This window comes from Battus philenor, unplaced genomic scaffold (assembly GCF_028537555.1).
Source record: "Battus philenor isolate CCGP_79_NKW_IND1 unplaced genomic scaffold, ilBatPhil1.0.hap1 SCAF_12, whole genome shotgun sequence".
NCBI lineage: Eukaryota > Metazoa > Arthropoda > Insecta > Lepidoptera > Papilionidae > Battus > Battus philenor.
Genome location: NW_027181674.1, coordinates 8,490,638 through 8,506,720, shown reverse-complemented (window position 1 = coordinate 8,506,720; position 16,083 = coordinate 8,490,638). Strand labels below are relative to the sequence as shown.

General features: G+C 37.5%; 1 protein-coding gene across 23 annotated transcripts in view; it reads left to right on the top strand.

Moving 5' to 3' along the window:
- Positions 1-16,083, top strand: part of Dscam1 (Down syndrome cell adhesion molecule 1) — a 77,753-nt gene that overhangs the window by 39,643 nt on the left and 22,027 nt on the right. For 12 of the 23 annotated variants that reach the window (XM_068776690.1, XM_068776713.1, XM_068776710.1 and 9 more), the window contains 7 exons: positions 13,638-13,757; positions 13,849-14,022; positions 14,098-14,186; positions 14,264-14,471; positions 14,750-14,906; positions 15,077-15,328; positions 15,803-15,913. In XM_068776690.1, coding sequence (XP_068632791.1) covers positions 13,638-13,757; positions 13,849-14,022; positions 14,098-14,186; positions 14,264-14,471; positions 14,750-14,906; positions 15,077-15,328; positions 15,803-15,913 — 1,111 coding nt within the window. Of the gene's footprint in view, positions 1-617; positions 903-965; positions 1,251-3,349; positions 3,638-4,971; positions 5,257-9,995; positions 10,281-13,637; positions 13,758-13,848; positions 14,023-14,097; positions 14,187-14,263; positions 14,472-14,749; positions 14,907-15,076; positions 15,329-15,802; positions 15,914-16,083 lie in introns of all 23 variants that reach the window. The other 11 variants (XM_068776692.1, XM_068776706.1, XM_068776703.1 and 8 more) reach the window with 5 other exon arrangements.

Genomic DNA, 16,083 nt, shown 5'->3' with positions numbered 1-16,083 from the left:
ATTAGTTGTTAGCTTATTTCCATGTTTGTAGAAAATTGTTATGTGTTCCATATATGGTTAACATCCTATCCTTTCCTGAAACTTTGGCGGGTCATAAATATAAGGATGAGAGTAAGGAACTACGTTTACATTGAGTTGATTTCGGAAATGAAAGACAATATGTTTGTTTTATTAACTTACTTTTTACTTTATTATATTAGAAAATTAATTACAGTCGCGCCAATCATTACCCCTTTCGAATTCGATGAATCAGTTTTCTATGGCGAAGGAGTTCAAATAATGTGCCATGTGCCCAAAGGAGATAAGCCTCTGACTTTCAAATGGAGTTTCAATGAAGGAGATGTGAGTTCACTTCCGGGGTTGAATATTGTGAATGTTGGGGACATGGGCTCGGCTCTTATTATTCCCACCGTGACGGCCAAACATTCCGGCAATTACACGTGCACTGCCTCTAATATTGTTGCCAGAGCTAGTCACCACGCGACGCTCAATGTCAAGGGTATAAAGTTCACTGTGAATTAAATGTGCTTTGCGTGTTTAGTTTTACCCTTACTTTATTCCCACAAAATAGATATAATTTATATATTATTACAATTTATTTATATAATCTCTTGCAGTGGCACCAATTATATCACCTTTTGAATTCGATGAAGCTGTATTTTATGGAGAAAGCATTCAAGTAATGTGTCATATTCCTAAAGGCGATATGCCCTTAACTCTACAATGGTCGTTTCGCAATCGTCCACTAGAAAGAAATGACGCGATAATAGTTACGAAAGTAGGGCACAGATCTTCAATATTGGCTATCCCTTCTGTAACCGAAAATCATTCGGGAAATTATACTTGCACAGCTTCGAATACAGTTGCAATTACAAACCACACAGCCACACTAAATGTTCAGGGTACACTCAATACGTTTTATTGTACGATATTGCTTTTTAGTTTTTGTTTTTATCCTTTATCAGTTCCTCCCCACATCGTTCCTTTTGAGGCGGAAGAGCCAATATTTGCTGGAGAATCGATGCAATTGAATTGTCACATATCCAAGGGCGACGCGCCTATCGCTATCGCATGGAGTTTTCACGGCAAAGATCTATCGTCGCATCAAGGAATTTCAACAATGAAGATCGGAGAGCGGACATCTTTGTTGACAATAGCCAGCGCATCCGCCAGTCACAGCGGCGAATATTCGTGTCATGCGAGCAATCGTGCTGGGCTCGCAGTGCATTCCACCTCTGTCAATGTACACGGTACCTCTCGACGCGCTAAAACTATCCCGCCTCCGCCGCACGCTGCACGCTTACTTTCATAACCAAATGGCTTTCTGATTTAACAGTAATACCACACATCGTACCATTCGAGGCAGACGAGTCAGTGTTCGCTGGAGAATCAGTTCAGCTTAACTGTCACGTACCTAAAGGTGACCTGCCACTGAATATTAAGTGGCAGTTTCATGGGTTCGAAAACGTGTCATCTCATCTGGGAATAATGACAACTAAAATGACATCACGCACCTCATTTCTGTCCATCGCGGCGGTGACCGCCAGCCACAGCGGAAACTACACCTGCGTGGCCACGAATAGCGCGGGCTCTACTAATCATTCTACTGTCATTAACGTTCGTGGTCAGTCTTATTGTCTCTTATTGAGTCTCTCACTCTTATGAGTACTACTCTCGTTTTAAGTAGTACTTTATAAAAGTGCCAATGCTCCTACCCGTTGCTTGTTATGTTCTACTTTATATAAAGATTAGCATGGACATAATAACGTTAAAGTTTTTATATTTGTGATTATCTCTCTTTTCCGTTTTGCTCCTTATTATAACTTATATTGCTGTAGACGTTTTACAAAACATTTTCACACAGGTTACAGTATTTATGCTATATTAATAAAGTGCAATGTATCAAAAGAACTCATTTAAAAGTATGTATGTATCATGTAGGGGAACAACAATGGTTATTATGTAGTTTAATAACATAAGTCTTGTAAATCTTGCGTATTTATGTTAAAACCTTTACAAATACTGCACTGTACTTAATTTTTTTTGACCAGTCCTTCCTCATATCAAACCATTCGAGTTCGAAGAGGCAGTGTTTGCGGGCGAAACAGTACACGTCGACTGTTATGTCTCTAAAGGCGATCTTCCTATAAGTATTACATGGAATTTTGAGGGCACGCCTGTGACGTATAGAATGGGTATTAAGACCACGAAACCCAGCGAGCGTGTTTCTATACTAGACATATCAAGCGCCTCGGACAGGAACAGTGGCAACTACACGTGTAGCGCTACCAACAAGGCAGGCACGACCAGTCACACGGCGATACTCTACATCATCGGTACCTAATTGCATTGTAGATGCGGCGAGATTACGCGTGCCGCTTGCTTTTGTTCTTTAGTCTCACTCTACCAGACCAAACCTTACTCCCCTGTTTACATAAAACTCTAGATTTTGTCCATTACGCATGACAGTTCGTATTTATATATGATATATGATTTAGCGAAATCTCCTATCCTATAACCTTCATTAAAGTTTAGGCACATTTTTACACCTGTTTTTCTATAATTCCGACTGTAGAATGAAACGATATTAATTATTTTGAGTTTGTTATATTTAAAAAACTTTTTTTTAAATAATCTTTAGTCTGTAGGCGAAAATCTTTATTCCATTAAAATCATTATTAGAGCTAATTTAAAAAAAAAGATATCGAAAATGTAAAAAATTAAATACATGTGTTACTTAAGAACCTATAAATACAAGAAAACTAGCAATATACATAAGATTAGCACTACAAATAAAATAAAGCTTTTTACACTTTTTTCTAGGCTATCTTTTGTGGGCAACTGTGTTTTATAATACATTTCGTATTAACTTTCAATTATTATTTAATAGATTAAAAAGTACAGTAGCCAAAAACTTGTAAAAAAAATCAAAGGTTAGGAAATTGGTCTCTCTGGTATTGAAAATTGTATAACCACAACAACAACAAAAACTCGTCTATGTTTATACTGAGCTCTTCTTAAACCAAAGCGCATTTGGACCCTCTTACCTGTAACTTGAAGGATGTCATTACAGGGGAATTTGATATGATTCTATTCAAATTAGACTCTTCTCATGAAGTACGTGATCATTATAAATGATTAGCAGATATGTAGTAATATGAATAAAGAAAATAATGTAACAAATAGAATATGAATTTAAGTGAAGGCTGATTTGTAAATGTTTCTGTTATAATACTTAAACATTTTAGACAGCTATTGGAATAAAATATTCAAAACAAATCTTAATAATGAAAATTTTTGTTACGATTTTTATTACATACGTGGTTTATTGAAGTTTATTGCACAACAGTTTTACCACAAATCCACCCGTTCACATTTGGTGAAGAACCGGCGAATGCAGGGGATACTGTTGGTGTTCAGTGCATGGTTACAAAAGGGGACTCTCCTATCAAAATCAGGTGGCTTTTGAATGGAAAAGACTTGAAGGATATTTTTGGAATCACTGTTACTAAGATTGGGCATAAATCGAGCAGCCTGTCCATAGACTCTGTGTCCTCGATTCATACAGGAACATACACGTGTTCGGCCGCAAATCAAGCGGGTCATGCTAATTATTCATCCGAATTAGTAGTGAATGGTAACTTTCGACAATACCGCTTTTCTTTAATATATATTTTTTTACATATTTCCCTTCCTCTCCTTTTGAGTACAACCCTGCTGATTTTTTATTATATAAAATGAGTGATTTAAATGTAATGTTATAGATTGTTTTAGATAACTTATAAAATGTATAAAAAGAATGAATAAACAAATGCACTGTAGGTTATTTAGGCGTAGAAAAAAAGACAAACGGAAAACTTATTGTTACAAACGACTAGGAAACCGTTTTATGTGTTAATAATGTATTGAAATTTTATTAAACGAAGCTTGTAGTATATCATCAAATAACTTAAATCATAAAGAAGTCATAAACGGTATTTTTTATATAAATTACGGCTATTTTTCAATTTGACGTCATATTTTTGTATTTGATCAGTATTGTTAACTCCAAGATATTTCAGCACGCAACTTTTCTAAATATTAGAACTCTTGAGCTTTCATATATTTATTTATGATTTAGTTTTACCACAAATAACGCCCTTCGATTTTGGAACGGAGCCCATAAACGAACAAGAAATGGCTGTTGTAACCTGCACTGCTAGCAAAGGCGATTCTCCGTTTGTGATACAGTGGAGCTTTAACGGACAAAAAGTAAAATCAGGCGTCAACGGCGTGACACTCGTTAACACAAAAAGAACCAGTCAACTTGGTATAGAGTCCGTCAGCCACCACAATCAGGGGAATTACACGTGTCACGTCAGTAACATAGCCGGAGCCATTAATTTCACCGCCGAGTTATATGTCAACGGTATCCGAAATTTAGATATAACGAACTTTATATATTTTTATGTATTCTTTACTTGTTCCTCTGTCCTGCAGTCCCTCCGCAAATCAAACCTTTCGATTTTGACGAAGAACCGGTAAACGCCCAGGAGATGGTTTTAATCACTTGCGCTGTTAATAAGGGTGACCAACCGTTAGTTATCGAATGGTATTTTAACGGAAATATAATTAAACCCGGTGATATCACCGGTGTAAGCATTTCGAATACAAAACGCTTCAGTCAACTGAACATGGAGTCGGTCGGCCATGAAAACCAAGGAAATTATACGTGTGTAGTGAAAAACGAAGCCGGCGTTGTGAATTATACCTCCCAACTATTCGTTAATGGTACACATGGTGGTTATAGTTACATTAGATTAGATTACATGTAGATGTGCAATTTATTTTGAGTTTGTTTTTTTGTTTTTTTAAAAGAATTAAGCGTCCTTCCTATTCCCTTGACTTTGGCGGGTCATAAAAACACGGCAGGTGTAGTGGTTGGATGAGTACATTCAGTATTTTTAAAAGCAGGTCGTACGTTAATTTCAGTTGCGCCAATTATTACCCCTTTTGATTTCGAGGAGTCAGTTTTCTATGGTGAAGGAGTTCAAGTGACGTGCCACGTACCTAAAGGAGATAAGCCTCTGACTTTCAAATGGAGTTTCAATGAAGGAGATGTGAGTTCACTTCCGGAGGTGAATATTGTGAATGTTGGGGACATGGGCTCTGCTCTCATTATTCCCGCCGTGACGGCCAAACACTCTGGCAATTACACGTGCACTGCCTCTAATATTGTTGCCAGAGCTAGTCACCACGCGACGCTCAATGTCAAGGGTATAAAATAAAGTTCACTGTCATTTGAACTTGCGTACTTTTATTTTTTATTTTATACGTACTTTGCTTCTGATAATACATTTGTTATTGCAATTTATGCCTTATTCTACCCTGATACTGTTAATGTAATAATCCCTTGTCAAAATAATGATGAAGCTGCTAGTTTTCACGACTATATTTTCGTATATTGGATAATACTTATAGAGATTAAATTTTCATTAGATAATGAAATAAATGTTGTAAGCCTCCCGCAACATTTGAACATAACGGATAAGTTAATTAAAATATGTATAATTCGTTAGTAAGTAAGAGCTTTAATGTTATTTTTATTAGTCCATTTCTCAAAAAAAAGTTATTTTCTAACCTGTACACCTACAGGTTAACATATTGAACTTGACGATGAATATGTTGTAGCTATATTTACTTTTTCTTCTTCTACGTATAGTTCCATCTTACAAAGATCAGCGACCAATAGCGCAATCTTAATTTTGGACATCGCCGTTTCGAAAATCGAACGTAGCTCTATGAAAAGTTTTAAATCTTTGAATTTTTCAATGCACGCAAGACAATGTACATTCCTTTCTAATTAGTTTTTGGCTTTCTGCATTGACAGTAATGCCACACATCGTACCTTTTGAAGCTGATGAGTCAGTGTTTGCTGGAGAATCGGTGCAGCTTACTTGCCACGTGTCTAAGGGCGACCTTCCGGTTGATATTAAGTGGCATTTTCATGGGTTTGAAAACGCGTCATCTCATCTGGGAATAATGACAACTAAAATGACATCACGTACTTCATTCCTCTCCATCGCTGCGGTAACCGCCAGCCATAGCGGCAATTATACCTGCGTGGCCACGAACAGCGCGGGCTTCACTAATCATTCTACCGTTATTAACGTCCGTGGTCAGTTTTATTTTTCGTACGTTTTAGTTTTGAATATGTTGTTCTTCGCTGCGGCTTTTGTACACAAATATGTTAATAGAAGTAGCATGAATTCTTTTGACATGGCGAATGCAACGTGGTTTTGTTTTCAAATTTAGTTATTTTTGTTTCCATTATTCCTTTATTTCATTTTGAAGATTTGGCTTTGAAAAAACAGGGTTCTTTATTAAAAAGGGAAACTATTCATCAGGCAATTTATGTAAGTTTTGATAGCACGGCGTATAAAAATGTAAAGATTTTAAAAACATGTTATTGAAAATAGTTTAATGATTGTAAGTATAAATATTTGACTATCTTTTAGAACTCACATCTGTTTGAGATTTTTATAAAAAAGTGATAATTTTTCTTGGACAGTCCTTCCGCACATCAAACCATTCGAATTGGATGAAGCCGTTTTCGCAGGCGAAACTGTACACCTTGATTGTTACGTTTCGAAAGGCGACATCCCTCTCAATATATCATGGTACTTCAATGGCATGCCAGTGACGTACAAAATGGGTATAAAGACAACGAAACCCAGCGAGCGTGTTTCTACTTTGGATATATCGAGCGTCTTGGGTGGTAGCAGTGGCAACTATACGTGTAGCGCCACCAACAAGGCTGGCACAACCAGTCACACAGCGACGCTCAACGTCATTGGTACCAAATTGCATTGTAGCTCCGGCGAGAGTACGCGTGTTGCTTGCTTTTGTTATTTAGTCACACTTTAGACCAAACCCTACCCACCTGGTATTTATATAAATCCACAATATTCACGAATCAATAGATGGTTAAAGGATAGGCGAATTTTTAAATATTTTATATACCTTCATTAAATAATTGACGGAACCCTACGCATAAAACAACTTCGATGAACGACTACGTAGTTGTATTCAGGACTTTAATACTTTGAATTATATATTTATGCCTTATAACAATCAATTATATTTTAAAGTCACGTTAAACTCAGGTTATTTTTTTCATTGTGTTTTGTTTTTAAAGATTTAAAAGAAAAACTTAATTGACCTAATATTAAAACATTATTCCTCTATAGTTTCTCCACAAATTATGCCTTTCGATTTCGGCACGGAACCCGTAAACGATCAAGAAATGGTTGTTGTTATCTGCACGGCTAGCAAAGGCGATCTTCCTTTTGATATACGTTGGCATTTTAATGGACAAGTAATTAAGTCTGAAGTTAATGGAGTAGTTCTTACAAATACGAAGAGAACAAGTCAACTGACGATAGAGTCAGTTAGTCATCACAACCAGGGAAACTACACCTGTCTCGTGAAAAATCCAGCAGGAGCTATTAACCATACCGCCGAGCTTTATGTTAACGGTATAGATATTCAATAATGTTTTGCATTTATGTTTCGTTTGCCTTCTCCCTGCAGTCCCCCCGCAAATTAATTCCTTCGAGTTTAGCGAAGAACCTGTTAATGCCCAAGAAATGGTTTTGGTCACGTGTACTGTGAGCAAAGGAGATCAACCGTTGGAGATCGAATGGTATTTCAATGAAAATAAAGTAAAATCAGGAACTCTAGGGATTCATCTATCTGCCACGAAACGCATCAGTCAACTCAGCATTGAGTCGGTTAGCCATCAAAATCAAGGAAATTACACGTGTATTGTAAAAAATCAAGCAGGATCTGTAAATCACACAACACAGCTATTTGTAAATGGTATATCCTGAACTATCCCATAGATAAAACTCCACGTAGAACTTGTGTTATTTTGAATTTTAATTTATCCTTCCTATCCAAACTTTGGCGGGTCATAAAATGCCTTTACTTGGGATTATTAATTATGAGCACGAAAATAAATTACTACTTCTTACTATTTGGAAATGACACATGAAACGTGTGAATACTTTGTAATGATGGATTATACGCAAAGGTAAATATATAACCTGGCAAGCAGAATCAAAATGATTTGTTAAAAGGATTTCTCCAAAATAATTTAAAACGATGTCAGCCTGTTGCGATTTTGGTTTTGATTAATTTTTACAGTGGCGCCTATGATAGCACCTTTTGAAATTGACCATGCTGTGTTTTACGGGGAAAACATACAAGTGTTCTGCCATGTAACAAAAGGCGATATGCCATTAACTCTGCATTGGTACTTTCGCGACCGCCTGGTGAAATTTCTTGAGGGAGTGACTGTATCAAAAGTCGGAGACAGATCTTCTATACTGGCAATCCCATCAGTAACCGAAAAACATTCCGGAAATTACACTTGCACAGCTTCGAACACAGTGGCAAGCACTAATCACACTGCCACATTAAATGTTCAGGGTATATTAAGTAAACTTATATAGTTCTATATTTTAGTTTTTATTTTTTTAAGTTATTACCATTTTCCGTCAGTACCTCCACACATCGTGCCTTTCGAGGCTGAAGAGCCAGTATTTGCTGGTGAATCTATGCAGTTGACCTGTCACATCTCCAAAGGCGATCGACCTATTGTAATAACATGGAGTTTTCACGGAAAAGATTTATCCTCTCATCAAGGCATCTCCACAACAAAGATTGGCGAACGTACCTCTGTACTCACAATTTCCAGCGCGGTCGCTAGTCATAGTGGCGAATATTCGTGCCATGCAAGCAACAGAGCGGGCCACGAAGTCCACTCAACTTCTGTTAATGTCCACGGTATTTGCCGTAACCCTTACACTCCCTAGCCTACGCCGCACGCTGCACGCTTGCCTAACTACATACTCAAGCTTTCTGAATTAACAGTTTTACCGTACATCGTACCCTTCGAGGCGGATGAGTTTGTATTTGCTGGTGAAACCGTTCAGCTCAACTGTCACGTCTCTAAAGGTGACTTGCCACTTGACATCAAATGGCATTTCCACGGATTTGAGAATTCCTCTTCACATCTTGGAATTATGACAACTAAAATGACTTCACGGACGTCGTTTCTTTCTATCGCCGCGGCAACCGCAATCCATAGCGGCAACTATACCTGCGTAGCAACAAATAATGCCGGCTCTACTAACCATTCCACTATCTTAAACGTTCATGGTCAGTTATTCGTACGTACTCATACTTTCAAAACATAATTCGTATTATTTGGCGCTTCTGGCTGCTAAAATATTGATGAATTTGAATATAGCATGAATTGCCGTATCGTATTCCTGAAAACTACTACACCGTTTATTTTATTATTATTTTTTGTTTTCCTTTGGTGCAACTACATCCTTATCAAATAGTTTATTTCTAATCACGTTTGCACTGTATTTTAAACATGGACATAAAAATAATTTGTCACTTGTCAACCCAAAGCGATTTATTTTGTTCAAGTCGTCGATACGAAATACCTGTTAACAATAGTTATTTTTCTTCTACTTATATTAGGAGCTTTTTCACTGTAAAGATACTAAAACATTTCATTGGTTTTCTTCCATTTTAAGTGGTTCCGTATATTATCCCGTTTGAAGTTGAAGAGTCGATATTCGCTGGCGAATCTGTTCACCTCACTTGTCATGTATCAAAAGGAGACCGCCCACTTCAAATATCGTGGAGCTTCCAGGGTCAGGAAATACCGTATCACAATAATATGGGAATAACTACCACCAAGTTAGGAGAAAAGGCTTCGGTTCTTAGCGTACCAACGGCTATGGGGCAGCACAGCGGCAACTACACTTGCACCGCGAGTAACCGCGCTGGCCGCGCGCATCACACTGTGCTAGTCAACATCCATGGTTCGACGTTGCTACTTTCTTACGTCTAACGTAACTATTTGTTTAGAAAATGAATGTCATAGACAATGCACGTTTAGATTTATTTAGATTCTCTTTTTCTTATTTGATCAGTTCCTCCCCATATAATGCCGTTCGAGATCGAGGAATCCGTCTTTTACGGTGAATCAGTGCAAATGACCTGCCACGTCAGCAAAGGAGATCGCCCGCTCGCAATTACTTGGACGTTTGAGGGTCAAGATCTGTCCACTCATGCGGGGATCAAGACAATGAAGATGGCAGAGCAAACATCGTTTTTGTCTATAGATTCCATAACGGGTGCCCACAGTGGCAATTTTACATGCATTGCAAGAAACAGAGCAGGAGAAGACCGATTTACCACATCACTTCGTGTAAACGGTATCTTTGGTTAGATATTCCAGCATGCAGCAAATTACATATAAATTATTAACATTATAAAATTTCCTTTCTTCAGTCGTTCCCCATATCAAACCATTCGAATTGGACGAAGCCGTATTCGCGGGAGAATCGGTACACCTGGATTGTCACGTTCCCAAAGGCGATGTACCTTTGAATATTACATGGAGCTTTAGAGGCATGCCTGTAACTCGTAGTATGGGCTTGAAGACTATGACGCTTAGTGATCGAGTTTCCGTACTGGATATTACAAGTGCCATGGGCTCCAACAGCGGCAACTACACCTGTACGGCTAGTAATAAAGCGGGCATTGCTAACCACACGGCCGAACTTAACGTCATCGGTACAAAACTTATTGATATTCGTGATGCTTGCTTTCTGTTTAGTTCCTCCCGTGGTCCAACCTTTCTCGTTCGGCGAGGTTATGAATTCCGGACAAGTTGTTACTGCTCCATGCTCGATTATCGAAGGCGATCACCCGCTTCGGCTGCAATGGCTTTTTGACAATGAACCTATAAAACCAAAGTCCGGAGTCACTGTATTTAATATCGGAGAAAGAAGCGCCATACTCAGTATCGGTTCCGTGATAGACAAGCACGCTGGAAACTACACTTGCGTAGCCGAGAACGAAGCGGGAGTTCATTCACACACTTCAACTTTAATAATTAACGGTGCATAAAATCGCGATATTTTCTATCTTAATCTTCTTGTAAATGATATATACCTTGTGTGCCTTTTTATTTATTTTACACTTTGTAAATTGCCCATAAAACTTGAATATTTCCAGTCCCCCCCAACATATTGCCGTTCACTTTCGGAGAAAAACCTGCCAATGTCGGGGAATACTTACAAGCGGCCTGTACTATAAACCTCGGCGATCTTCCTCTTACTATAACGTGGATGTTCAATGGCCAAGTAATATCGTTAAGAAATAATGACTACACTATGACAAACTCGAAAAGAAGTAGTTTATTAATAATCGAATCTGTTGACGCTAAACACGCCGGTTCCTACACATGCATCGGTGAAAACCGCGCGGGACGGTCGACTTTATCAGCTGATTTAATCGTTTACGGTTTGTTGTCAATTACCGTAGTCGCCTGTTTTTCTCTTTTAGATAATGTTTTAGTTATCCCGATACAACCTTTTGGTTATGACCGGAGTCAGCAAATATATTTTAGATATGAATAATAGTACAAAAGGAATGTTTAGAATAATTCCAGGTTTTAGTGTACGGTAGGAAGGATAGTTTTCTTACGTATCTACCGACTTCAAAAATATGTTCATAATTTATTAAAGTATTGCATTCGCCTGTTCACAAATCGTTTATTTTGTGACTTAGTCAACAGCATATATTTTTGTCCTAGTTCCACCGTTAATAGTGCCGTTCAGTTTCGGAGAGGTGCCTTCCAATCCCGGTGACACTGCAGTAGTCAACTGTGTGGCTACTAAAGGAGATCTACCTCTAGAAATATCGTGGACATTTAGCAGCGAAACTATAGACTCGAGTTTACATCGAGGCATCTCCACGACACCATTAAGCCCAAGAGCGTCAGTCCTAACCATCAATTCGGTGACTGCTAATCATCAAGGAAACTACACTTGTATCGTGCAAAACCCTGCAGGCCGTGCGGAATATGCGGCGACTTTAGTCGTAAATGGCACGTTTATTACATATATTGAAGCGAATGAATGACGGGGACTAACTTCACAATTGCACAATCGAAGAATCCCTGTTCCTCACACATCTTCATCACTGATTGCTAACAAAAAAATTAACATGGCCTTGTCTAATTATTTCCAGTACTGCCTCGCATAGTTCCATTTTCATTTGAGAGCCCACTATTCGCGGGGCAAGCGAGTCAGGTTACTTGTTTAGTTTCGGAGGGCGATACGCCTCTTGATATCCAATGGTACTTTGATGGGCGTCTCCTGAAGGAAAAAGCCGATGTGGCGGCTACTAAAATTGCACAGAGAGCTTCGCTGCTCCTCATCGACCCAGCGGGGTGGTCGCACAGCGGTCTTTACACGTGCCTTGCGCGCAATGTCGCCGGCTCTTCCAACTATTCCTCTTCATTAGAAGTACATGGTATAAACATCTGTGTACCCTATATTCCTAGCACGGATAAGCTTCGCATAGTTTCCATATAATGTGCTTCAGTCGCGAAACTAGCTCTTTAATTACCTAAATTAATAAATTTCTGTAGCATTTGCAATAAAATTCTTTTGTAGGGTTTTAAAAAAAAGTTTTAAATGTCGCGAAATACTTGATGAAAAAAAACTGATAAACTATACTCGCAGGAACCGGCTGCGGCTATCATCGACGAAACCATTTCTTCCTTTCCCAGCATTTTATAGTCCTTCACCTAGCCTTTTATCCCGATTTTCCTATCTATTAATTTATTTTTTTGGTTCCGCATTCTTTGCTTTTAAATTTTGCATGTTGCTTGCTTTGTGATTAAATAGTTGAAATGATAATTATATGAAGAAAAAAAAAACGAATTTCTTGCCTTATCTAGTCAATCTTCGATTTATAACTAAGATTATTATTTCAACTTGGTCCTACTTAAGTTTTAGTTCATTTGCATTTGTTGCTTTTTTATGTTTAATCCCTTTACTTTTTTTGGTTTCATTGGCTTCTAACATTATTTTGCAATAAAAAATTTCTAAAAGCTTCTCTAGCGACAGCTTTAGCGTATAACGTGCATCCCCACACATAATTTTGTGAAAATATATGATTTCACTATATGCTGTTTTGTACGTTAAAGGAGCTTTTAATTTGATTTAAGTTGAACTAGAATTCAACTGCAACGTCAATCAATAATGTGTAATCACTTGCGTTAGTTCAAGCACTGTATTTAGATAAACTTCACGTTAACCTTAGTACATATTGGAAACACTATCTTCTTAGGATGAAACCAAATGGTAGATTATCAATATATATAATAATGTATAGACGAAGCAATTCAAATTCTAGTTCGACTTGTGATACTTATTATAAATGGGCCCCTCAATATGTTGACATATCTTTGAAAATATCAAATTTAAAATTAAAAAAAAAGTATGATAAAAGTCAATAAAAAGATTTTAAATTTTATTTTTAATAAATATCTCGATTAGTGTGTGGCACCTTAGCTACATCATAATACAGTAATTAAATCAAATAATTTGTCAGTGCTTTCATTATTTTAATATTGAATTAATTTTAAAGTCAAAACAGAGAATAATTAATAGTTTTTGAAGTCAATTTCAATGAAAAGTAACATCTCAATTCAATCAATTATTAAAATCTATCTAGTCGAATTATGTCAGTTCCTAATTTGATTGTTAATATTTTAGTTCCTCCGCGTTGGATTCTTGAGCCCACTGATAAAGCTTTTGCTCAAGGTTCCGATGCTAAGGTCGAATGTAAAGCTGACGGCTTCCCTAAGCCTCAAGTGACCTGGAAGAGGGCTGAAGGTATGAATGTTATGGATCAAAAAATAGTTTATTATATTTCTTTCTTAAGTAATTGAACTTTAAATTAAATCTATAAATATTCCTGTTATAGGTGACATGCCTGGCGATTACAAAGACCTTAAGCCTAATAACCCTAATGTAAAAGTTGAGGATGGAACATTGACTATTACTAACATTCAAAAGACTAACGAAGGTTATTATCTATGTGAAGCCGTCAATGGAATTGGTTCCGGTTTATCGGCTGTAATTCTCATTAGTGTACAGGGTGAGTATAGTAGTAATGATTATATTAAGACAAACGAAATTATTAGGACTAGACTAAAAAAATGTTTTGTCTTAGCTCCTCCACAATTCGAAATTAAAATGAGGAATCAGACCGCCCGACGAAGCGAGCCTGCCGTACTTCAATGCCAAGCTAAAGGTGAAAAGGTAAAGTGTGATAGATTCTTCTTATATATCATATTTCATTTTAGTGTCTTAATAAAAAAGGTTTCTTTACATTGTAGCCAATTGGTATTATCTGGAACATGAACAATAAACGCCTTGAACCAAAATCTGACCCCCGGTATACAATCCGAGAAGAAATTTTACCCGGCGGTGTAGTTTCCGATCTCAGCATCAGGAGAACCGAACGTTCAGACAGCGCTCTCTTCACTTGCGTGGCCACTAATGCTTTCGGATCAGATGATACCAGCATTAACATGATTATCCAAGGTAAATATAATAAAAAATGGCCCCAGCGGCCAAAGTAGCGGTTGCATGACTACGTTAAAGCAAGTGCGTCGTAAGTCATCCAACCTTAAGGTAAACAGGCGATCACTTTAAGGTCGTCGAAAGAAGACTAGCTTTTTCTACCGGTCCTATTGATAGTTTATAGGGAAGTTAAAAGACGTTCTACAACTGTAGTGTTAATTGGTTTAAATACATATAACTACCTAAAGAATATATCTACGTATATTCTCTAAGTACTCAAGTTTATTTTTGACTTTTAGAGGTACCCGAAGCACCATATGGACTCAAAGTTCTAGACAAATCAGGAAGGACTGTCCAATTGTCCTGGGCTGCACCTTATGACGGCAACTCCCCAATCAAGAAGTTCCTCATTGAATACAAACGTGCCAAGGGTAACTGGGAAAAGGATATTGACAGGTATTCATTTAAATTCTTTTTGCTAAGGTCAAGTAGCCTTTTTTATACACCGTTTAAAAAAAAAGCTAAAATTTTACTACCAAAAATTTTTATATAAAATAGGATAGTTTTAATATTGCTAATAATAAATAATCTACATGTTTTTTTTTAATAGTGAATTTGTTGCACAGGGTTCTAGTACCTGGCGACGCTACCGAAGCCGGAGTTTTTAGTCTACGTCCGGCAACTGCTTATCATATTAGAATCGTCGCTGAAAACGAATTAGGTACCTCCGAGCCATCCGAAACCGTGACTATTATCACCGCTGAAGAAGCTCCCACAGGCATGCCTCAAGATGTCAAGGTTGACGCTGTAGACAAACACACTCTTCGAGTTACATGGAAACCACCTCAACCTCAAGATTGGAATGGCGAACTCCAAGGGTAAGCTTATTCGAGTAATTATTTTTTGATCTAATAATTAATATTGATTCCAACATCAATGTTTTTTTGCGAACACTACTGCCAAAGTAGTATCTGAAGATTCCGCGGGTTCGAGGCGGCATTACGAAGGGGGCGCCTAGTCCAATTCCACTTTTAAGTCAGCGAAGCTCAAGTGGCCCCCGGGAGAGCCTCGGCGGTCTCCCAATAGGAGAAGGAGTCCCGAAGTTACATACTCCTATTTCACCGGATAGGGAGAACACCGAGCTTATAGATCGCTTCACTGGATGTTCTATAAAGTGCCTAAGCCCATTGGCACCCACGAGGGGACCTTGGCTTGGGCTAGTAGTATTATAAACGACTTCCTCATATTTGAATTTAAAATTCTGAATTGTAAAAACATATTTTGTTAATTTCTTTAGCTAATCGAATATTTAAATGGATTTTCTCAGATAGTTAATATAATTTCTTTTACAGGTACTATGTCGGCTACAAATTGGCTTCCAGCAATAAATCATTCGTATTTGAAACTGTTGACATCTCTAAGGAATCGGGCAAAGAACATCATTTGGACATTTTAAATCTGAAGTACGTATCTGTTTAAGTATATTTTACGTAACTGATTTTATCATAGTTTCATCAACTTCTTAAGGGTTGAAAAAAATGGCAACTTCAAAAATTGCTAAAATTTAAGCGACACTGGTAATAATAATGTGATAGTCTAATAAAAATTTACATCTTTATTAAAGTATGTGGAT